The 24,970-nt window shown below is 39.4% G+C and overlaps 1 protein-coding gene across 1 annotated transcript in view; it reads right to left on the minus strand.

Annotated features, from left to right (window-relative positions):
• Positions 1–24,970, minus strand: part of Lmbrd1 (LMBR1 domain containing 1) — an 88,450-nt gene that overhangs the window by 10,943 nt on the left and 52,537 nt on the right. Inside the window, exons 8-13 of the mRNA XM_028867987.2 lie at positions 23,239–23,364; positions 20,208–20,360; positions 4,310–4,374; positions 3,893–3,995; positions 3,284–3,388; positions 981–1,130 (exon numbers count right to left, since the gene is read on the minus strand). Of these exons, the coding sequence (XP_028723820.1) occupies positions 981–1,130; positions 3,284–3,388; positions 3,893–3,995; positions 4,310–4,374; positions 20,208–20,360; positions 23,239–23,364 (702 nt within the window). The remainder of the gene's footprint in view (positions 1–980; positions 1,131–3,283; positions 3,389–3,892; positions 3,996–4,309; positions 4,375–20,207; positions 20,361–23,238; positions 23,365–24,970) is intronic.

Below are 24,970 nucleotides of genomic sequence, written 5' to 3' on the forward strand. Positions count from 1 at the left end.
CAAGACGCCTTTAGGAGATTAAACTAAACCTGGTGTTTTGAATGAGAAAGTCCACTTCCCCCAGTCCTGAGTATTAGAACACTTGGTCCTTGGCTGGTGCTCCATATGGGGCAGTTTAAGAGGTGTGGCCTTGCCTGAGGAAGTACATCACTGGGGGGTGGGAGGAGGAGGGATTTGAGAGGAAAAAAGCTTCCAGCTACTCTCTCTGCTTTGTGCTCGTAATTAAACCGCGAGCTCTCAGCATCCTGCTCCAGCCCCAATGCCTGCTGCTGCCCACTCCTTGCCATTATACACTAACCCTTTGGAACCATAAGCTAAAATAAACTCCCTTCTATACACTGCCTTGGTCATGGTGTTTTTATCACAGCAACAGAAAAGTAAATAATATACTAGACAAATGTTGAATCCAATATGGCAAAATATTTTAAATTGTCAAAAATCCAAACTTGCTACATTCAATTAAACCTAAAAAACATTGTTGGTTTTTATTAGTCAACCATATCAAGAAAACAGAAAAATAGCACCAAGGAACCCATGGTGTTTAAATGAAGCTCAATTATTCACAGATAAAATATTCAGGAAACCTCTCTCATTGAGTTACAGTAGCAATGCACAAATACGATATACTCTCTAGAACTTTTGGAAACATGTTATTAGAATCACTTAAAAGCACTATTTTTGTAGAAGCATTAGGAGTATTAGTTAATAAAGTGATGAAGAAAAGCACAATAGCTTTGTGTTATAGGATCCATTTAATGTATCTTTATAATGAAATTATGTTATTTTAAAAAGTATGAAACAAACATAAATATGTTCACAAATATTGAAAAACCAGTTTTGTCAATAATAAATTTAATAATAAATAGAATTTGCTTTTAAATGTCTCTAAATTTGTTTTCTTAAATTTATTTTTATTTCTTTTAGTTTTCATCAGTGTTTCTAAAATATAGAAATAATAGAATTTAAAATACCGCACTTACCTCTATTAAGTAATTTTGGCTTCCATACATAACGTATTGAGGAGCAAGACTATAGATCATGTAGCTAGTATGAAGGACAATTAGCAGAAGTATCATGCACAGAAATAAGAGTGCCTGAGGCCTGGTTCGTCCTCTTCTGATCTTATATAACTGGGGAAAATAAAAAACAAACAGCGACAAGTTTCACCAAGGTTATTTTGAAGCTTGAAGTCAGGCTATTATATTATGTGGACATACTGATACAATTCCATTATTATGAAGTAAACACTAGTAACTTAAGAACAAAAGAACAAAAAAGACCATTTTTCCAAGAAAACTTTTAGTGTTAACCTTATGCGTACTTGACAATAATGTCAGAGAACCTACGTCCCAAGGATCTTACTAAGATATTTCAGAAAATAATAAAATAAACATGGTTCATTAGTGATCACGAGCTTATTTATATATCAACTGGCTTCCAGGCAGGGTTTCTGAGCTTCTTCCACAGTCCCTTCCAGCTTGTTTATAGAAGTAAGAGCTTGAACTACCTCATGTTGTATCTACGAGTTCAGAGCATGAATTTAAACATAAGTATTAGAAACATGTTTAAGGTTTTATAGTTCTGGTGTTACATAATATTAGCGCATAAGAACAGATGTGACAAAAAAGAACAGATGTTATGTGCTTATAAATTCTAATTTTTTTTTTTTTTTTTTTGGTTTTTTGAGACAGGGTTTCTCTGTGTAGCTTTGTGCTTTTCCTGGAACTCACTTGGTAGCCCAGGCTGGCCTCAAACTCACAGAGATTCACCTGGCTCTGCCTCCCAAGTGCTGGGATTAAAGGCGTGCGCTACCACGGCCTGGCTTACTAATTTTTATATAATAGTCATGATACTCTCATACTATAGTCTGTTTTAAAAATCATCTTATGATAATTTATGATAATCTGATTACAGATATGATATTTTTATCTGTGCTAAGGGGAATTAAAGTGTTAACTGTAATTTAAGGAATTATATGACTTTTGCATTTTAAAGGTGAGCCCCACTTTATTCTAGTAATTGAAGTGTCATCTTGCTGCTATTTTACCAGATAACAGCATGTTACAGGCGAACAGGATTTCTGTTCTGGCTGAGATGACGACACAGTTGCTTAGAAAGGTGCATTTCCCAGATCCCTTGTGCCCAGGAGTGGTCACATAAGAGAATATTCCAAATAAGAAACAGAAAGGACCACAGCACTATTGGATCTCATACTTAAACCACTAAAGCCTTTCCCCCATAGAAGAAGTTTCTTTCAGTTCAAATGCATATTTACTAGGTTTTCTTTTATTCATATCTAGAAGTAATGTCTATCAGATTCAGCATCAATTTACAATTCATAATAATTATCTCAGGATGAATATAAGAAAATAAGCAATATTCACAGTTGTCTTTGGTATGACACTAAAATCTGCATATACTCAACTCCATCTACCTTGTGTGAAAGGGTGTAGAATTTACATATAGCCTATGCAGACTCTCCTGTATACTCTAAATCATGCCTAAGTTACTTATAACTAACCTAAGTGTGGTGTCAATAGTTAGGTTGTTCAAGGAATAATGAAAGGAAAAAAGTCAGTCCTATTTTGTCTATTTGGTTGGGGAAGCCATGAAGACAGAGGGCGGACAGTAGCAATTGCTGACATCTAACAGGGAAGGAAAGTGTTGAAGGTCAGTGTATCCACTGTATTCATTTGTATGTCCATGCAATCAAACGCTAAGACAAACAACATGCCTTCTAGACAGAGATTTCTCAACCTCAGCAGATAATGTGTAATTAGCAGCATCACTGATACCTGTCCCTTAGATTTCCACAGTAGTCCCTAGTAACCATAACTAAAAAATGTTTCCAAACATTGCTAAATATCTGAGTGTGTATGAAGCACACATGTGCATGTGCGTGTGTGTGTGTGTGTGTGTGTGTGTGTGTGCACAAAACCACCTCCTACTCTAAGAAAGCACTTTTCTGTTAACATGAAACATAATGTTTGTATTTCTATCACTTTTAAGATCATAACATAGTCTAAATATGAGAGTGGGCTATGGCAGTACATACTATATCTATACATAATATATTCTAAATATGAGAGTGGGCTGTGGCTGTGCATACTATCATCCTAGCACAAAGATGGTAAAGGCAGGAAAATCACCAACTTGCGGCCAATCTGGGCTACAAAGACTTTTTCTCAAATAACATACAAACTAACAAAGAGGATAGATTGCCACAATGGAAATAATGTGCAAAGTAATATATAAATATATAAAAGCCAGAAGATATACTTACTCTAATCCAAAAGAACCATATGCCAATATTTCGAATTCCTGCCATCGAAGTAAAAATAAAGTACATAATAATAATTGTTATAAGAATATAATCAAGAGGGAACACCTGGAAAAAAAAAGAAAATTAAGTTTAATATCCAAGCTAGGAAAGCTCTAGAAGTTAAAACAAAATAGCTGGAAACAATTATTTATACTAGATAATTACAATTATTAATCCCCTTTCAGATTAGGCTAATATGAGAATATCATAAAAAGTAAAATATTTTCATAAAATCCCAACTACTATTATGTTACTAGTAACAACATCCTAAGGGAAAAGTTCTAAAATCAATTACGTTGTATTTTTATATGTGAAATAAAGTACTTAATTGAAAATTAAAAACCAAATACTGTTTGGTTCATCTTTGGTAATACTAAGCATCCCATATCAAAAGTTGGCCAATACACAGATATAATTTTCTATAAACCAATGTCAATTTAGGAAGCATCTGCAAATAAAAAATTAGCGCAGAGCTCCAGCACATGTCTGACTTTTGTATAATAATGACTTTAATGGGACAGAATGACGCAGTGTGTTGCTGGAGTGAAAAATGACTGACATGTTACTTACTGTTTGTAACAAAGGCAAAAGCATGTTCAATGGATTACTCAGGTTAGTTCCAAAGATGATGAAACCAGAATCGATCCCAGCTGAATGAAGAGCTTTATCTAAACTAAAACAAAACGTGGTGAAGAAGGAGTTTACATTATGGCATCACTAGCCCAGCCAGAAAGAACAACATGATAACGTAAGCATGCCACCTCTGTTGGGCCACAGAAAACAAACTCAACTTTGCTTGACTGTCCCAGAGAAGCCGTCAGTAGTAAAAGGAAATACTGTCTATTACAAGACCTTTTAGAGACTCTTTGGGTTAATGCTGTACAACACTTCAGGTAGAACAGGCTCCACTAATGGAATTCAGCCCCAAAATGGATGCCATCAAAGAATTTGTGTAAGTGCTTTAGAAAATATGTCTATTGTACTTACTTTGACAGGAAGAGAGAAATTACAAACAGCAATGCAACTAAGATGAAAAATATTCCCCAAATGATCTAAAATGAAAAATACATTTATTACAATACAGTTCGAAACATTGATATTGAAAGCATAAAATCATTAAGCTGACATAAGTGTCTACCACACAGCAATGATCTAATGCAAGGTACAATTTAATTTAGTACATAATCCCAGCATCTGTACCAAAATTCTCATCATAAGACTATTTGGTCAATAATGTGTATGCAAAGAGGCTAAACATTTAAAAAGTCTTGACTAACAAACAAAGAAAACTTTGGTGTGATCAAGAACATTTTGTTCTATTACTGAAAAGTACATTAAAGAGAAAGGTAACTTCACTCACATATATGTGCATGCACATACACTCATGCACAGGCACGTGCACACACACACACACACACACACACACACACACAGTGGTATTTTATTTGTGCTGAAATGTGGTGATATTTTATTTGTATGTTAATAAATAAAGTTTGCCTGGAGATCAGAGGAAATAGCAAGCCATTTTAAGTTAACACAAAAGTCAGGCAGTGGTAGCACACGCCCTTGATCCTGTCACTTAGCAGGCAGGGTCTCTCTGTGTGTTCAAGGCCATACTAGGAAACAAAGCCAAGCATGGTGACACACACCTTTAATCCCAGTACCAACCATAGAGATCTGGAGATCTGTGTAGACAGACAGAAAGTGACAGAGCTGTGTAGGAAGAGGAAGTGAGGTAGATGGGCTAAGAGCCAATGAGAGGGCAGAGCAGCAAGGCAATAAAAGCTTGGGTAGACAGGAAGTCGTTGCATTTGGAAACTGCAGAGCTGGTGAGATAAGGCTAGCTGGTGGCTCTCACTATTTCCCTGATCTAAGGCTTTCATTCCTATATTTGGCTTCGTGTTTTTTATTTCATAAGACCATTTAGAAATTTGTACACACACACACACACACACACACACACACACACACACACACACACACACGCACGCAGCACGCACGCACGCGCACCCCCCCCCCCCACACCCACACAGAGTGTTAAACAGATTGAAAGGAAAGCCAGAGAGGTCTATGTAAGTTAAATTCTTCAGGAATAGCACCAGCTGGAGAAGCTGTCTTAGGTTTCTCTGGCAAATACACCACATATTTTAACTCTCATCCCCTACAATATGAATTCTGTGTTAGGAACGGACATAAAAAGGGAAACAAAATATTGGAAGTGAGTTTCTAAATAACTGTTTCAGAATGGAAAAGACAGAGATTCTATAGCAGCAAAAGCTTGAGTGCTTTTTTTTTTTTTTTTTGCTAGTTTTGTTCAAGGTTGAGTCCCACCTGAGCCAAGGTAAAGAACTGGGAGACCCCAGGAAAGAAGACTCCTTTTAAGTACAGGCCCGATCTGCTGGGCTTTTCCTTTGGAACTGATAGGAAGAGATAAACGTCAAGTTTCATTTCTTTCACACAACATTGAAGTGTGTTTCGGAATGCTGAGGGGATCAAAGAAGTAAACACTAACATATTATTCTATCCGCCATATCAAGACGAGCTTAAGAGAAAGAGGTTCATATTAATCTATCCACATATCAAGACGAGCTTATGAGAAAGAGGTTCATATTATTCTATCTGCCATATCAAGACGAGTTTATGAGAGAGTAAGTTGAGAAAGAGGTTCATATTATTCTATTCGCCATATCAAGACGAGCTTATAAAAAAGAGGTTCATATTATTCTATCCACCATATCAAGATGAGCTTATGAGAGAGTAACTTGAGAAAGAGGTTCAAGCTTGCCTTTTGTGAATTCTCCAGTTCGAACATTGTCCTTGGGTCTTAATGAGTAGGAAGGACAATAACACTACATGGACTTCTCTTAGATGTCAGGACTTCACTGGGAACTCATTATTGAAAAAGGGTTTTATTGACAAGGAACCCTGAAATAGTTCCTTTGTGCTACCAACTGTTGACTATAAAGGGCAAAAAGAAGTTAGATCTTTCTTAGTACTTGATTCAGACACAAGTACTTGCGGCCTATGTAAGGGGGAGGGCCAGAGCATCAACTCTGCCTAACTGTTAACAAGAAATGGCTTTTATAGCTGCCAGCTTCCAATTAGAGGTACTGGAATATGACACAGAAATTGCAGACCTTGAAGATACAAAGATTCTCTTTTGTGACATTTTGGCAAAAACGTTAAATACAAAAATCCTTTGCTGTCTTACCAGTCTAAATATGAGTTAGACTATTTAATTAGCTATTTAAGATCACAGAATAAACAAAGAATCTAAATTCTTTATGATCCTCCAACCTGCATGTATATAAGAAGTTAAATTAGCAATTAAATATCTCCCCAGTGATGAGAATATCGAGTTGACCTAGAAGCCATAGATTATGTTTTAGCCAAGATGCCAATTTCTAAGGGAAAATGAAGCTGTTAGCCGGGGTGGTGGTGGTGGCGGTGGCGGTGGCGGTGGTGGCGCACGCCTTTAATCCCAGCACTCGGGAGGCAGAGGCAGGCAGATCTTTGTGAGCTTGAGGCCAGCCTGGTCTACAGAGCGAGATCCAGGAAAGGCGCAAAGCTACACAGAGAAACCCTGTCTCGAAAATTAAAAAAAAAAAAGAAAGAAAAAGAAAAGAAAAAGAAAATGAAGCTGTAGAGGTGGCGCTAGCAAAAGTCATGGACCAAGAACCTGTGAAGCATTTATTCTCCATAAAAGCAGAAAAGGAGCTAGCACGAAGGGTCGGAATCAACGTTTTCCACACTACGGACATTAACCGAAAGCAGAGAGCAATCTGTGGCTGTGAATTCATGATAATGTGGCTGAACCTGGGCAGGGCACAGCAAACTTGTACTTGTCACGGCTCGAAACCTCCCACTCTAATGCTATGGTCATCCTGAAAACAGCCAGAGGAGCCAGCAGTCTGGAGGTCACACTGCACACAGAGCAGCAGTCTAGAGGTCACACAGCACACAGCACAGTCACATGCACACAGGCATCATCTGAGTCACACAGCACAGCAGTCAGCACGCCAGCAGTACACAGCACACAGGCAGCAGTCTGAGTCACATGCACAAGACAGTCTAGAGGTCACACAGCACAGAGCAGCAGTCTGGAGGTCACACAGCACAGAGGGCAGCAGTCTGGAGGTCACACTGCACACAGAGCATCAGTCTAGAGGTCACACAGCACACAGCAGTCTGGAGGTCAACAGAACAGACATTGAGTACACAGACACAGGGCAGCAGTCTGGAGCTAACACAGCACACAGGGCAGCAATCTCGAGGTAACAGCACACAGAAGTGGGATGAAGCTGTTTTAAAGCATCATTCCCAGAAAAAAAATGTCATCACTTAACCTGCCTGTGGCTCTCAAGAAAACTACTTATAAAGTGGCCTGTACTTGACCTGGATTGGTGTTCACACGGTGCTAAAAGCCTTTGAGTAGGAGTGATGACTGCAAACAGTGACAAGAAATCTATGAACTGCATGGCCTCGAGGGCTAGTGGACAGTGGACAAAAATATACCAACCAAAAAGCTTTAAAAAAAAATGTCTGGGCAATGAGACGTCCACTGGGAGTCTGAAGTTCTCAAGTTCTCCTATTTTCCTAGCAGTCTGGAAGGAACTGTGTCTGCTCAAGGCTACACACATGCTCAGGAACCATCCAAGACCCAAACCCCAGCCTGAGACTGCACAGGAAGGGAGTCTAAGCTGAAGCTGGGCTGAGAAGTAGCTGCTTGTGCCACACTGCACCACCCACAGAGATGCTCAGGCACAGCCTGCGACTACAGGCGGCAAGAATCTGAGAAAATCTCTCTATTAATCAACACACGAACGGGTAGGCGCCAGAGTGAATATACAGCAAAGAATAAAGACCTTGTGGAATTAATTCATAAGAATTACTAAAACAAATGCCAACAAAGATAGTTCAAACACCCAAGAATCTGACAAACAAACAAACAAACAAATAAATAAATAAATAGAATCATGAATAAAACCAAGCCAAGAAATATGGTAAATACAAAGAAGATAAAAGAATTAAGCATTTTGGAAAACCCAGACTTTGAAATTAGTAGACAAAAACTTTAGATTTGATTAAAAATTTAAAACATTAAAATCAATACCTTAAAATGTTTCAGCAAATAATATCAACAAAGATACAAGTGCTATTAAAATGTGAACTAAATTTTAAAGGTGACAAATAGAAAAACTGAAATAAAAAGCTAATTGGGAGGATGCACTGGCAGTCATGAGCAAGCAGCAGAGGAGTTAAAGAGAAAGTATATCAACTGAGGTGAGGAAACTGAGGCACACAAAGAAGAAACAGTGAGGAGAGTGAACAGTTTTACAGACATGGAACATGGAAATCATTAAGTAGACTGATCAATCATGGGATTTAAAGCAAAATCATGGGATTTAAAGAAAAGAGGGAAAACATTTGAAGAAATACTAGGCAAAAACGTTCCTAAACATGAAAATTACTAACCTATATACTCAAGAAACTTTGAGTAGAGTGAATCAAATTACCACATGCTCCCCACATTGAAAATAAGTGAGTAAATGGGGGAGGGGGAACACACCCCAAAGGGAGCTCCTGAGAATGGAGAGAAGAGACTCATGGCAAGTTGACCCCTTCAGGTTCCATGGATTGAAGACTAACAACAAACTAGACAAAGCCAAGTGAAGCGAGGACGTAGCTCAGTTCAGTGGTAAGGAATGTGACAGCCACGCACAAGACCCTTATTCAAAACCCCAAACCAAAAGAAACAAATAACTGCTTAAAATTTACACGTTCCGGGACTAGAGAGATGGCTCAGCAGTTAAGAGCACCGGATGTTCTTCTAGAAGACCAGGGTTTGAGTCCAGCACCCATATGGTGGCTTATAACCATCTGCATCTCCAGTTCCAGGGGATCTGATGCTCTCTTATGGCCTTCATGAACCAAACATGCTAATGGTGCAGGAAAAACATACATATACTTAAATTAAAACTAAAAAAATATACATAGAATCATAGAAAGGTACCCACTATAAAACTGACTTGAAGAAAATAAATCAACAGGGATCTCAAACAGGTAAAGGGCTCATGGGTATGTGCATGGGTATGTGTATATGTGCCTATTTTGTAAAAAATGAAACCTCTGAACTTTACAGTGTACTTGACCTAAGGATTTGGGCTATTTAGATTCATACTGCTGTTATGTTATAAATGCATGTGCACCTTATGGATGTGTATGTTGAAGCCCTCACTCCAAACTCCGCACTTTGGGAGGTGAAGCCTTTAGGAGGTATGAGCATAGATGGGGTTATACGGATGGAGTCCTCACGATGGAACTGTTTCCATGTAAGAGTGAGAGACCAAAGATTTGTCCTTTGTACTGGGGAAGGACAAAGGAAAAAGGCCGTCATGTTCATCCAGGAAGAGACAACTCAGGGGGACTGGATCCACCAGCTTCCAGAACTCTAAGAAATGACTTTTGCTCAAGCATTGCAGACTATTTTTAATACTTGCTCAAGCTTAGACAAATACATTGGACATGCACACAAAACCAGAAAGGAAAAGAAAAAAAAAACAAAACCGTTTAGATGGAACATAATGATCTGTGTTAGAAAAAGCATTAAACTTGTAGTAGTAGCAGCAGCAGCAGCAGTAGCAGTAGTAGTTGTTGTTTTTGGTGTGTGTGTGTGTGTGTGTGTGTGTGTGTGTGTGTGTGTGTGTGTGAGAGAGAGAGAGAGAGAGAGAGAGAGAGAGAGACTGACATTTTTTTTTCTAAAAAGGGAAGCAACAGAAATGGAAAATATGAGAAAATGAAATGCAGACCTCAATATAGTCCAAGTATAGTGTTGAGGAGCAGAGGAAGAAGATACCATTTAAAAAGGGAATATGTAAATTTAAGAACAAAGCTTGGCTAAAAACAAAAACATATAGCTAAGAAGTTCCACATCTGCCTGAGTCTCCAGTTTCTCTCCTCAGTGCTAATAATCATCGGTAGTTTTCTGTCAGTCTGCCTTATGAAATAAAGTCTGCTAGTGTGCCTGTGCAGGTGGTTCACACACATACACTATGAATGAAAGACAGCTCAGCCTTTAAGAGCACTGGTGTTCTTCCAGAAGACCCAGGTTCAATTCCAAGCACCCTAACTGGGCAGAGCCTGTAACTCAGCCCCAGGGGATGAAATGCCCTCTTCTGGCCTCTGCAGGCACTGCACACACATGGTCACAATTTTGGGAAAAGGTGCGGTACACACAGGCGTCATGTTGGTAGAAAGATGTGGCAGTGCTGACTGCCCTAATGCACACACGTTGGCTCTTCCTAAGCAAGTGACTAGACCTCAGGTATCAAATGTATGGAGACAGGAACTCTACTATAAATAAGACTGTGTAGTGCAAGACAGCTGAATGAGTATGTTACCGTTTCTTCAAACATAAGCTCTTTATCATTCTCTTAACATTAGGTGTGTTTAAAGGTGCTTATTAACCCACACAATGCCAAGTCAATTCATTCGAAGAGTTTGAAAAGAACGGTAACTAAACTCTGTTCTCTCTAGCAACCACCTGGCTTTCTGTGTACAGTGAGCAGTAGGCATTCTGGATGACCAATGGTCCCAGTCCTCTAATTGATACCATATTTACTATATTTATCAGTCATCAAGACTTTCCTCACAGATCAAAGGAAATCGCAAGGTTTCCATTGTCCAGTGAGGACAGGACATATCAACGGGAACAAGGATTATGCGTACAGAATGATGTTCTTTACGTGTTCCGAGTGGCCCCACTAATATTATTTTAAATGCTGAAAGATAAAAAGCTTTCAGCTCCACCACGTGTATTATTTCAAAGTTGCAAAGATTTTCAGGGTGATATGTCAATGCAGCATCACTTAGCTCTTGAAGGTATCTATTTTGCCTTGTTATCTACGAGAAGCAATTTATTTAGTACACTATCACTCTAAAAAAGAGACTTTTGTATAGTTGGAAGAAAGAGGGTTGGTAAAGATAAAGGTAACCCTGGGGAGGAAGAAGTATCCAGCAAGAGACACACACATTTTCTTATTTTCATCTCAGCCCTGCTCAAAGACAGTACAAAGAATCCTAGTATATCCTTCAACCTGATTCTCCAAGGGTTGCAGCTTACCTTGCTTTATTATTTTTGCTGTCTATACATATGGAACAGTTTGAGGATTAGTGATAGATAAAATGCTTTGTAGTACCTGTGTCTAAAAAGCAGCAATGTTTTTTAACATAATCACAATTCAACCATAAAAATCCGGAAATTAATATTGATATGACCTTAGCCAAATTTGAAATGAGGCATTCATGTCATTTAGAGAAAAGCAGTCTTTTCTAGTCTAAAATGCAACCCAGCATCTCACGCTGCTCATGTCATTTTAGTAACCTTCAGTTTGGATCAAGTCCTAATTACTTTTTTCTCCATAACCTTGACATTTTGAGACCAGGGCAATTATTTTATAGAATGTCCTTCAAGTTAAATGGTCTATTTCTCAAGAGTATCTTTCTTTCTCTCTGTGTGTCTTTTTTTTTGGAAATGGCAGAGAAATGTTACTGAGTCCTTTGAATATATCTTATCAGGAGGCACAATCAAGTCTATTTGTCCCACAACTAATGAGGTTTCTCCATTGTGAAGTACCATTTCTCCTTCTATAACTAATTAGTTTTGTGGTGTCATAGTTGAGAATAGGCAAGATTTTATTCTCAGCCATTTTTTTGCCTTTAATGAGCTTTATTCTATTTGGCTTATTTACTCCCATCAATTCAGACTCACAGATTTGTATATAACTACTGTTACTGTGTATACTGCTAATACCACTATTCTGTCCCTAAGTTGTCCTACAGTTATGCAGTGGCAGACCCCAAAAGGCTGGCTCCTCTCACCCTGCTTTAACTGTCCTCTGAGCATTTCTCTTTGCTGTCTGGAACATCACTGGCTCTCCTAGGCACAGTCCTCCGGTCCTCATTCCTTTTCACGGAATCAGTCAGGGATTGTCTATTAGAAAACAAATACTCTAGACAGGAGCTCCTAATTGACCTGTCTCTTCTCCTTTGCTCTCATCTTTATTTTCTTGGGTCTTTTATCTTCCGTTAGCTTTTCGGTAGCTTGAAATGTTGTGTTGGAGTGAAATACTTTTTCACTTCCATTTTTACTGATAACTGTGTTTGGGGCTATGTATTTCTCTGATCACCATTTTAAGTTTATCTTCTAGTACAGACAAAGACATGAAGTATTAGCCCCACAACCTCAAGAAACAGCATTAGTTCAACAATCAGAATGAAAGGGAAGTGTTTCCTCCCAGTCTCCAGAAAGGGCCCAGTCCTGTTGAGACATTTCTACTCTAGACTTGAGTATTCCTTATCAAATGCACGGGGCCGGGAGTATTTTAAATTTTACGTTTTTCAGACTTTAGCATAATTATATAAAGTTTACCACTGAGCATCCTTAACTGAAAAATAGAAAATGGAAATCCTACAAAATCTGAAACGATTTGAGTACCACAGAGTGCTAAATAGTAGATCTGCAACATCTGGATCGGGGATGTTTAGCCTGCACCATCAAGTTTTAGAAATTCTGTAGTTGGTTTTATTTTTGCTGTCCACTCACTCAAGAGGTGCTGACTAAAAGGTTAATTTTCAAGTGAAAGGGGCCTTAGTTGATTGATTTTGTTTAAATTTCTAGTTTCTATAATTGTATTTAGGGTAATGTATATAATATATCTACTTTATAGAATTTACTGGTACTCTTCTTTATGATCCAATTAACATGATAAATTGTTTTCCACATGTACTTGGAGAAAAGGCATATTCCTTATTATCCAGATGTAAAGTTCTAAGATTTATACTGATTATATTCGGGTCCTTTCTCTACATATACTTTTATGGATGGGCGTTTTGCCTGCATGTATGACTGTGCACCATGTTCATGCAGTACCCACAGGGGTCAGAGGGCCATGTCAGATTTCCTGGGATTCTCCAGTCCCGATTGTGAGCCATCTTGTGGGTGCTGGGGAAAAAATCAGGAGCTTCTGGAAGAGCAGCCATTGCTTTTAACCTTGAACCAACTCTCCAGCCCTCCTCCATATTCCTTTTCAATGCTGTTTACATGATACCTTAACGTGGACATGGTAGATGTTTCTTAATTGCCTAGTACCATGTTTCAGTCTATTTCTTGGATTTTCTGATGACTTTTGATTCATAAAACATAGTTGTTTGATTTCCACAACAAATATTCATAATTGCTACATTTTCATTATATACTGGAACTTTTCAGATTAAAAATTTGTTCCTTTTCTATTTCAGCTACAGTAAATTTTTCTAAACTCTGTTGGCAAAACCAATACCCATTTTATTCTTTTTTCCTTGTTAGCAGCTGTGGGTGGTACATCTAGACAGGATGTGGCTCTCATCTGCCTCATAGCTTAAGATCTCACAAGGCCAAAAACAAGCTCTCAACAGAGCCATGGCCCCTTCTGGAGACCGTGGGAGGGAAACACTTCCCATTCCCTCCCCATCTCTTTACCATATCATTTCTCTAACTAATGATACCACAGCAAGTCATTCTTACATGTTGATAATCAATGTTATTTGGATGATTTCTTTCTATCTCTTGTCAAAAACATTTTGCTTTTAAGTTTCAAGTTGTTATTCTGAGACCACCACCAAAGTCCCAGATAATCTCTGCCTTTTGAGGTCTATAATCTCAATCACATCTGTAAAGTCCCTTTTGTTACTTAAGGTAAGATATTCACAGTCCCAGCGAAGAGGTCATCAATACATCATCCTGCTTACTGAAAAGAAGTGTATTATTTTCTTCCATTTAATATTTTTTATTGAGTCTCACTGTCAAACATCAGGATCACTGTCTGTTTTCCATGGTTTATGCTTGTTTGTCTGTTTTTAAATACCTCCTTTTGTTTAGTCTTCTTGAGCTGCCGTTTTAAGAGTCTTTCTTTTAAACAGCAATATAGTTGGATCTTGCTTTGTGGTAAAAATGTGAAAACTGTTCTAATGGTGCTTCAGGTATTCACATTTGTTGGTATTATTAATACATTATAGGCAGCTGATTGCATTTCTTATTCTCTTTGCTTTATGTGTCTAGAATAGGTAAACTCTAAGAGAAAATGAGAAGAGTGGTCATGAAGAAATGGAATTACTTTTCCTGGGCAGGGTGTTTGTTGGGGAAATAAGATGGGGAAGAGCAGTGGTGATGGCCGTACAGAATGATGAATGTGCTGACGTCATTCGATACAGGCTTAACACGGTAAACTTTAAAGTACTGAAAGCAATCACAACTAAAGGCTAAAAATATGTGATATCACTGGCAATATTATAACTATGTACAGAAATAACAAGAACTTCAAATTATATTTAAACAGACCTAGATTACTCAGGCCAGTGATTCTGTTAGAGCTTTAAGTGTGCTTTTTTTGTTTTGCTTTGGTTTGTTTGTTTGTTTTTCCAGAAAGAGTTTATCTAAGTATTAATGAACATTAGATTGTATGCCTAGAAAAATGTTTTGCTACTATATATAGATTCTGACTAAAGGAGCTTCTAACTTATTTGAATTAAGTGTTCACATTTATAATTTGTCTCAATAACAGAATAACTGTCTTTAGTTACACTGTTGTATTTTAACAGCTGAAAAGCTTGCATATATAACTGAAGTAAGAGCATCAGAAACAAAGGGTGTGTGGCATCAATTACTTCATTTAACTCCCAGATAAAAACAAATGTAGGTTCCAGTTGAAAGAGGAAAACAGGCTCAGAAAGATGAAGAACAAGCAGTTACATAGCTCAGGAGGTCCACAGCAAGGGTGGAACCCAGCACTGATTGCAAAGCCCAAGCTCAGAGTCATCACACTTTGAGTGGAGGTTTTCATATATCCTGGGGAGAGGATGGATATGAGAAGTCATAAGATCAATGGGCATCTTCATGGGAGAAAAAGTAATGTTTGTGGGTGGGGGGACAGAAAACTATCTCTGAATTTTTGAATACATATTTTATGATTAAAACAAACAGATTATAGAATAGAGCAAAAGGGCAATACTAGTTAGTACCAAATTTTGAGAGAGAACATAATTTGATCATGATGGCTTATGCATACAATCTCATAACTCAGGAGGCAGAGGCAGGTGGATTCCTAAGAGTTCAAAGAAAGACTGGTCTACATAATGAGTTCAGTGTCAGCCAGGACTGTATAATGAGTACCTATCCCAAAATAAATAATTAACCTAATAAGTAAAACATCAGAAACTTTTAAAGTCAATTTCAGCACATAATGAGCAGTACATATGTGTGAACCAACCTATCCAGACCTTCATCAACAAGGCTGACCTGGATGCTTAATGTTTAAAAACCACTAAACAAAAGGTAGTTTTCTATTTCTGAATTATACCAACTATAGACAAACAATGAAGTAAAAATTAATGATTTTAATATCTCATTTAAAGAAAAAGTAAAGTGTTTCTCTCCTTGCATATATGTTAAATTATCTGAAAAATCAGTCTATTTCCCAGGTATTTCCTTCAGACATTCCTGCCTGATTTCTAGCTAAAGAGCAAAATATTGGTAAGAATTCAGATCATTATTCAGGAACATTTATGTAACAAATAGGAATAAATGTCAAGTCAACTGTGTTAGAGGTCTCAGATAGGAAAACTGGAAAAGGGTGAAAACTAGCAGCTGGAAATCTTTCAGTTCATCATCTATCACCATGACAAAATCCTTGACATAATCAATTTCCAAGGAAGAATGGTTTATTTTGGCTCACAGTTTTAGTAAGAGTTTTGGTTCATGGTCAGCTGGCCTCATGCTTTTTGGACTATGACAAGGCAATGTATCGCAGGCATGCAATGAAGCAAGCGGCTCACCTCACGGCCGTCAGGAAGTGGACAATGCTGAGTCCTAATCTCCCCCACAGGGCACACTTCTGGTGGCAAGACTCCTTCTAGTTCTGTAGGGTTTCATAGTCTCCCAGAAGTGCCAGAGTTGGACACTAAGCCTCTAATAACTATCTCCTGGGGACACTTATCCAAACCACAGTCCTTAGATTAGGAGGGAACAGGTAAAGCTGTCTTTTAGTAGATAACACAACTAAGAACAAAAATGTTCTAAGGAATCTACAATAAAGTTACTAGAACTGACAGTCCAGTCAGGCTGCATGATAAAAGATAAATTCTTATATTTTACAAATGAGTAATAAATACTGAAAATTGAAAATCAAAAATACAATTTTCAACAGGATATAAAAAAGAAGTGGAAGCATTTTTCAAGTCATTTTTAAGATAGTATAGTGAAAATAATAAACATTGACAAAGAGACATAAATAGTTCACAAGCTAGAAAATGTTTTAATGCTAAAACATCACTTCTCCACAAATTACTTTTAGATCTCGTAAATTCAAAATAACCCTAATAGACATTTCAACAGGTGTTTTACAGAATTATGAATTTAGTCTAAAATCTAGATGGATATGGAAATGATGTACCACTGTCAAAATAACTCTGAAAGAGGAAGATGAAATTGGGAGAACTTCTGCCTGGCTTCAGAACTGACTATAAAGTTCCATGAATGAAGCTTCAGCACAAGGACACACAGATCAGTGGGGAAGAGCTCGGAAGCACTGGACAGAGCTGCCCAAGTTCAAGGAGGGAAGGATAACCTCTCTGCAAACTACTCTGGAACAGACGGGCACCAATACAAAAATAAATGAGTCACAAAATTAACTCTACACTGACCACAAATCTGAACTTGGGGCTAAATTATAGAATTTTTACAAAAGAATGCAGGAGAAAACTACCTTGAGAGAGACAAAGATTTCTGGGAATACAGCACAAATGGGAAATAAATAAAATGGATTTCACCAAAATACAAGAAGTATTTGCACAATAGTGTTAAGGCTAAAAAAAAAAAAATGCCAAAAATTGGGAAAAGATATTAGCAGTGAATATATCTGATAAAATTCTTGACATAGAATGCTTAACAAATTTATAAAACGTCATAGTAGAAAAATTCAGTGTCATGATTACACACTGTAATATGTACTGAGATGTCACTACAAGAAAGTTTACTATAGTAATTAAAACATGTTTTTAAGAAGAAAACCTTGATTTAGAAAATGGTCAAAAGATTTATATACACATTTTATAAATCTATAAATAACCACATAAAATAATATTACCTAGTTGATAAATGGAAAAAAAAATCATGAACATTCCTTAGTAGAGCAACCCTCAAAAATACTACGTAAGAAGAACAGGGATATGGAACAACTAAGATCTCGCTATTAAATGAAAAAAAAAAAAAGTCTAACCATTGAGGGGGGGAAAAACAAACTTGGGCAGTTTCTCACAAAGTTAGACGTTAAACTTTAGACAGAAAATCTCTGCTGCAAGGTATTTATCCACGAAAAATCAATGAAAGCCCATGCTTGCACAAAGATTTAGTCTCAAAAAAGGAAATAAGCAAGATAAGCCAACTGTGATATGGATACATCAGATTACTACTCAGCAGAGTAAAGAACAGAAGATGAAGCAACATGGCGGATACAGAAACACCATGCTGGGGGCTGGAGAGACGGGTGGCTTCTGGACTTTCAGAGGACAACTCCCAGCACCCACACTGGGTGGCTCACGGCACCCGTAACTCCTGCCCAGAGACATAAAGGCCTCCTCTGGTTTCCAGGAGTGCCTGTACACCCATGGCATATGCTCACACAAAAAGAGATAACATAAATAAAAATAAATCTTAAAAAACATATAACACTGTGCTGTGGCGAAGCAGGATTTTTGTGTTTCACTGCTCTTGAAAGCTTAAACTAAACTGTGAAAGACCACTACACCTGAGCTGAGCTACAGGGAACAGGAGACAAAGTAGATTTAAAAACATATGTGAGTGTTCTATGCATCGACATAATTTTATTTGGAAAAAAAAAATCAATCTGTACACTTAATAAAATTGATTTTAAAATTCTTCTAAACACATGTTCAGTGAAAAAAACATACGCTTACATGAAGGCAGATGATGACAGAGATTACATTTTATTATACCTGTTCATTGGATGCTACAAAGAATTTAGTATTAAAGTTAAGATTTTTGGGACAATAAGATAAATCACCTTGGAAAGAAGGACCAGGGTGGGGTCCTCTACAGTTTTCATTCTGGGCTAAGTACATGGTTCAGTGGCAGAGCACTTGCTTACCATACATGAGGCTCTGGATCTCAGCCACAGTACCACAAAAATCATACAAACAAGCAAGCATGTGGTGATATTTTGTTTGTGCTCTAAAAAAACAAACAAACAAACAAAACAAAACAAAAACGCTTGCCTGGAGATCAGAGTGTGGAGCTAGCCACTAGTTAACCATAAAGGCCAGGCAGTGGTGGCACACACCTTTGATTCCAGCAATTGGGAGGAGGAAGCAGGAAGATCAGGAGTTCAAGGTTACCCTGAACTACACAAGACTGATCCATTCTAACAGAGAAACAGAGCTGGGCAGTGGAAGCTCATGCCTTTAATCCCAGCACTAGGGAGGTGGAGACAGGAAGTCATGTGACTGGACAGAAAGAGGAATATAAGGCAGGAGGAGACAGGAGCTCAGGCCCCCCTTTCGGTCTGAGGATTCAGCAGAGGTAAGAAGTCTTTCTAGTGGCTGGCTGCTTTGCACTCTGATCTCCAGGTAAGCTTTATTTGTTAGAGCACAAACAAAATATCATCACACAAGCAAGCATCTCAAGAGACAGAGAGCTGACTACCTAGAAGAATTAACTGATTTCATGGATAATATATTCTTATTTTTAAAAGTCAAAAGAGGAGCTTTTAAGGTAGTAAATAAAGTAACAAAATTCAACCTGCCTGACCCATCTTTTTTTTTTTTTTTTTTCCGAGACAGGGTTTCTCTGTGTAGCTTTGCGCCTTTCCTGGAACTCATTTTGTGGAGACCAGGCTGGCCTCGAACTCACAGAGATCTGCCTGGCTCAGCCTCCTGAGTGCTGGGATTAAAGGTGTGTGCCACCACCACCCGGACTGACCCATCTTTTATGGCATCCTCTGAAACATTATTTTACTTTGTGTTTTTGAGACAGTCTCACCAAGTAGCTCAGGCTGGCCCTGAACTCACAATCCTACAGTTCCAGTTTACCAAATATAGGGATTGGAGGCATATGATAGCACCCACACCTGTCTGAAACATTTACCTTAAAATTTGGGCCAACCTGTTTTCTACCTTCCCACCTAACTTCAAGTCAATCTATGCCTTGTGCACCATAAATTCCAGCTAGCACATTACTGTGTATAAAACTCTGACGTCTGAAAGCCCCCAGATGTAGAACAGGTAAGCTTGGATCTGCAGCTGACAGTGTCAGTGACTTCTCAGTGTGAGTCACCATCACTGCCTTAGGTATTAAACTCGGGGACCACAGTGGTAAGAATGGAAGGCTAGCAAACGACGGATTCCGAAAGGGAGGAAGTCATGGTTTCCAGTTCATTAGCAGCGCCTTACACGCTTCTCGACGCTCATCTAACGGGCAAGCTGTCACCTTAAGGCGGGGTTCCTGAGTCCTAGTATGTGTCCCCACTCCCCCACGTGCAGCACAGTGCTGACCCACAAAATACGCTCCGGATTATTATACTACTTCTCTTTACTTTCATTTGAATTTCCTAATGACACATTACAAGGAGTGAGTGGATCTCTGATGGTTACATGCCTTATTCAAACCACCAAATCACACAGCAGTGACTCAAACTTGATTATTTCGACTCCAGAGGCCATGCTCTTAAGTTTCGGTGGTGGAATACTGCCAAGGGAGGACTCAACCTCTCTAAGAGGTACTACATAAGCTTGCAAAATACTGACAAGATAATAAGTTTTTTAAAATTCCATTTACCTTCAGGGGGCGCAGGGCACCACAAAATTTCGTCCACCAGCTGTTTTCAATGAATTCTAAGTGCCGGTCTCTTTTCCTAAGTGTCCGTAATCTTTCTTCACACTGCTTTAAGGTACGTCTATCCCTCGCAGGCAAAGGCCGACCATCTTTGCTCTACAAATAATAGAACAAAATCAAGGGTTTTTCCTTTCAAATCATTAAAGTCTTAACAAAATAATCAAGCAGCTTTTCTAAGGCTGGACACTCCACGGGCAAATGCACAACTCAAACAATGTACAGAACCATGTATCGGTTCTGCACAGCCCGACCAAGGCCTGTGCTGAAAAGGAGATGCCTGATGTGTGCTTCTGCAGTATTCCCACTACGTGCTAAAGATATGTGAGCACAATGATTCATAAAAGCATTCCACAAAATCAAACCCGGAAAGGATGCAGAGCACACCTGCTTTTATTAGGAGGACACATATTTGTTGGGGGTTCTATTTTAAACATGCAAAGACACTAAGAACAGGAGGTTATCTGCACTCTTCCTATTATGGCACAAAACATACGCTCAGCAGCACATGCTACTGCAGCCTCAATGTGAAAGATCGAACTGAAAATGGTGCCTGGACTCTGTTCAGAGGAGCCTCCCGCAGTTAAAACATCTCTCCATGGTTGTGCCAGGCCCGCGTGAAACCAACCAACCTCTTTCATAGCTTATCTTAATGGGCCATTCCAGTTGGAGTTCTGAAGGCCAGAAGGTTGGACAGTGAAAGCAGGGCTCAAGAGTTTTCAGAGGGCAACAGTGCCTCCAACAGGAACCCAGCAAGAGCCCATTTAGGTTCCATTTTGGCAAAGAATCTGGCTGCAATCTGCCCAGGGGCTGAAAACTTCAGGAAGGTTAAGTCCCAAAGTAAAGGACTGCACTGTGTCGTGAAGACAGTCTGAAGACAGCGTATCCTTCAGGCTGTGACAGTACTACTGCTCAGTCTTCTCAGATTTATGCTGAGCACATGGAGCGTAAAGACATGAAAAATGAAGAGTGTGGGGAGGAAGGGAGCACGGGGAGCTCGAAGTTGACCAAGACAGACACAGACTAACGTCCATTGAGTGTTTGTGAAGAGCACCACTGTAGAGCAATCTCAGGCTCGCACTGGCTGGTGGGCTAGGGGCTGGAAGGCAACTCTCTGCCCATTGAGAATCCCAAGAAGTAATACTTCCAATCCATCTGAGAGATGATGCCTGAAAAGATCGTTCCTTCAGGGCACTCTGCCGGGAAATGGCCATCCAAGGAAGTGCTTTCCTAGGTTGTCATAGATACACAGAGGCCACTGCATATGTGGTTCAGGGGACCAGGCTATATCTTGAGCTGGCATCAGAAGGTAGCACTGCACTCACACCGATGGTCCTGCAACCTCATGGGATGCAGGAGCAGATTATTAGGCTTACAGCAAGGTTCAGAAAGTCACGGAGGCCTGCCAATATGTAGCAGGGTTGGTATTTCTGCAGAGAGCTCCTGAGCAGACTGTTCATGGAGGTGTGAAGGGAAAGCTTAAATTGGAATGGAAACCCCACGATACTGGAGCTGCCAGAAACGTGAGCCATCTGCTGGGGAAAGCTGTAGACTCTGAGCAGAAGCAAAGCGAAAGAGCCCACATGTGACATGTGCTACCGGTAACAGAGTAGGAAGAGCAGAGCCACCGAAGCTCATTCTAAGAGATGATGCCACCGTGAGCCCTAGATGCCAGGCCTGGAACTTCGGGTTGGTGTCTGCCCACTTTCCTTGCTATCTTCCTGTTCTTTCTTGTTGCAATGGGAATGTCTGCCCCAGGCCATTGTATGCTGGTACTAACTTGACTGTTATTTTACAAGGTCTCCTAGTAAACAGATTGCATCCTCCTTCCTCAGGACTGAGACACTGCAGCAGCATTAGGACTGTTAAGACGTCAGGGACTCTTAAAAACAGACTACTTGCATTTCATAGTATGAGATGGAGGTAGACTGTTATGGGTTAAAGTCATCTTTTGGGGCATCATGTTTATAAGGGCTGAACTTTTGATGGTTTAATTTCACTGTGAATTTATTGACTTAGGCAAATGTGTACAGTCTTGATGAGACACACTTTTAGATGTCTTTGAGGACTACTCTAGAGAGGTTGAACTGAGGAAATAAAGGTTACCCTTAAATACAGGCAGCACCACCCCATGGGCTGGGGTCCTCAGACTTGATAAACAAGGAAAAAAGAGAAAGCCAGCTAGGTATCAGCATGCTTATTTCTCTGTGTCGTGACCCTCCCAGGTAAGAGCTGCAGACTCACATCCCTGAATCAAGAACTGCCCCAGGACCTGCAGGATGGTTCAGTGAAGAGGGAAGCTTGCTGCCAAGCCTGACGATCTGACTTCAGTCCCCAAAACTCACGTGGTCAAAGACGATAACTGATCGCACAGCTGTTCTACACATGTGCTATGGCATGTGCCCATCACCCCCAACCCTGCCCAGATAAACAGATGAAAACAAAAGAGTTGTTTGGCTAACCCAGCATGCTAACCTGATGCGCTGTACCTTTAAGATGAGTACTTAAGTATGCCCTTCTTGTTTAAAAAAAAAAAAGTATGTACGTGGTATTTGAAGGACAGAAGAAAAATTGTTAGTGTGTTCTTAGAAATACATTTACATCACACAAAATTAAAAGTAACCTTAAGCTGCTCAACAAATACCCCAAATTTGAACCTCTGAGAGGCAAAGAAACACATTACACATAAAATCTGGGTGACTGAGAACTGGAGAAGTCTGGATCATAAGCAAGCAGCAGGCTCTTTTTAGTTGTTAAAACACCAACAGAAATTTGTTAAAACACCAACAGAAATCCTCAAATTGCCAGTATCCTATATATTACCTAGAAAATAAAAAGATAGCAAAGGGACATAATCCTTGAAGGTTTTGTTGCGCAGAATTCAAACAGAATTCTGGGCTTGTCAATGGCAAACTCCTCATGAAGGATCGCAAAGACAAGGTAACTCTGTGCTTCCGATGACAAGCCAGGAACTCACTTTTGACCGAATGGCTTGAATGTGCTGTTCCACCTCCTCGATGTCTTCAGTGTTTTCCAGGCGTTCATAAGCAGCATTCCTAGTGCCTTTTATCAGGTTTAAAGGTAAGGCTGACATGCCATACGCCTGAAAGGAACAACATGAACATGTTTTAATAAAGCTACTCAAAACGTGATACGCCATTTTCAGGTTCAAAAACGATGTCCTTCAGAGTAGTAACTTGAAAGTGAGCAGGAGTGAACAAGTAACGTTGGTCACAAAGCAACATGTCCATACAGCCCCGATCATACTCATCAGCTCAGAATTCTTTTATTTCCTCCAGTTACCCTATACAGTTATGCTTCTAAAATGACTTAGTCAGACTTTATCAGAGTGATAAGTTACAACTTCAGACTAATCATGTTAACACAGTATGAGTTAATACAAAAGCCGACAAAATTATTTTTACTAGTATAAATTTTTATTAGTATAAAAATAATTTATTCCAATTACATAAAGCAAACTTTAGAATATATCCCTGATAATTGATGAATAGACTAATTATTTATATACAACTTAATATTCTATGTACAAATAACCAAACTTTTTACTAATCTTCAGATACATTTCAACAATTAATTTCCAACATTAAAAATAACATACCACTCAGTTCCATATTCCATTCCAAAATGATATTTTTTATTACACCCATCAACATAAAACTCAACGGCATTTGCTATATATGTTAGGTTTCAAACTCGGACAAATGGCTGAGGTGCCTACTTAAGACATCAAAGCAAACCTGATCACTAGGTTCTCCCTGCATCCTTCGGGGTCCCCGCCTGTTACAGGTCCCTCCTCGCTGGCACACCCAGATCCCCTACCCTAAAACTCTCCAGCTCGGGAGGCCGGGCTGCTCTTCCCTATATAATCCCTAAAACTCTCCAGCTCGGGAGGCTGGGCTGCTCTTCCCTATATAATCCAACCATTTTGGTTCCCCACTCACCTTGTACCTCTGGGCCTCCTGGCTGCTGCCCCTGGCTCCCCACTGCCCTCTTCCTTCCCCTCCCCCCTCTCCTCTCACAGCCCAGCTCAGGGTCATGTCCACTCTGGACTCTCCCAGAGGTCCCTCTGCTGCTGTGCTCTCTCACGTGTCTACAATGAACCTTCCCTCCACCATACCTAAAAGCAGTCCTGTTCCTTTTCTTTCCTTTTTTCTTTGTTTCATTTTCTATGTGGTCATCATGCAGACACATTAAGTACTTAAGAAACATTGACAACCATTACCTTGTGGTTGCACCAACAGACTCTGAACCAGAGGCAAACTTGTCATCTAAAGCCTTTTTCGTATTTCTTCTAAGCACACAACCACAGTACCTTACTCATTCTCCCCTGTAGTGAGGAAGGGGCATGAATTGAGTTGCTCATCCAGTGCTGAACAGCTGTGAATTCTTTAACATGTTAACTCCAGTACTGTTTCACGAGGAGTTTATTGTTTTAGCCATTATTTACAACATGCTCCCAATTCACGGTCTGCCATCAGAGCCCAGGCTGTGCATCTCTGCCTGACTGTTCTGCTGGTCTGACCTAGTTCAAGCCCATCTTCTATACCGCTTCAAAGTGATCACGCTCCACCCACACCAGACTGTGTTCTAATTATTAACTTTTAAGAGTCTCCAGGACTCACAAGGATATCATTCAAAATCTTCTCACAGGAGAGGATTCTGGGAAAGTGCTTCCAGGGTCAATACAG

This window comes from Peromyscus leucopus, chromosome 16_21, assembly GCF_004664715.2.
Source record: "Peromyscus leucopus breed LL Stock chromosome 16_21, UCI_PerLeu_2.1, whole genome shotgun sequence".
Taxonomy (NCBI): domain Eukaryota; kingdom Metazoa; phylum Chordata; class Mammalia; order Rodentia; family Cricetidae; genus Peromyscus; species Peromyscus leucopus.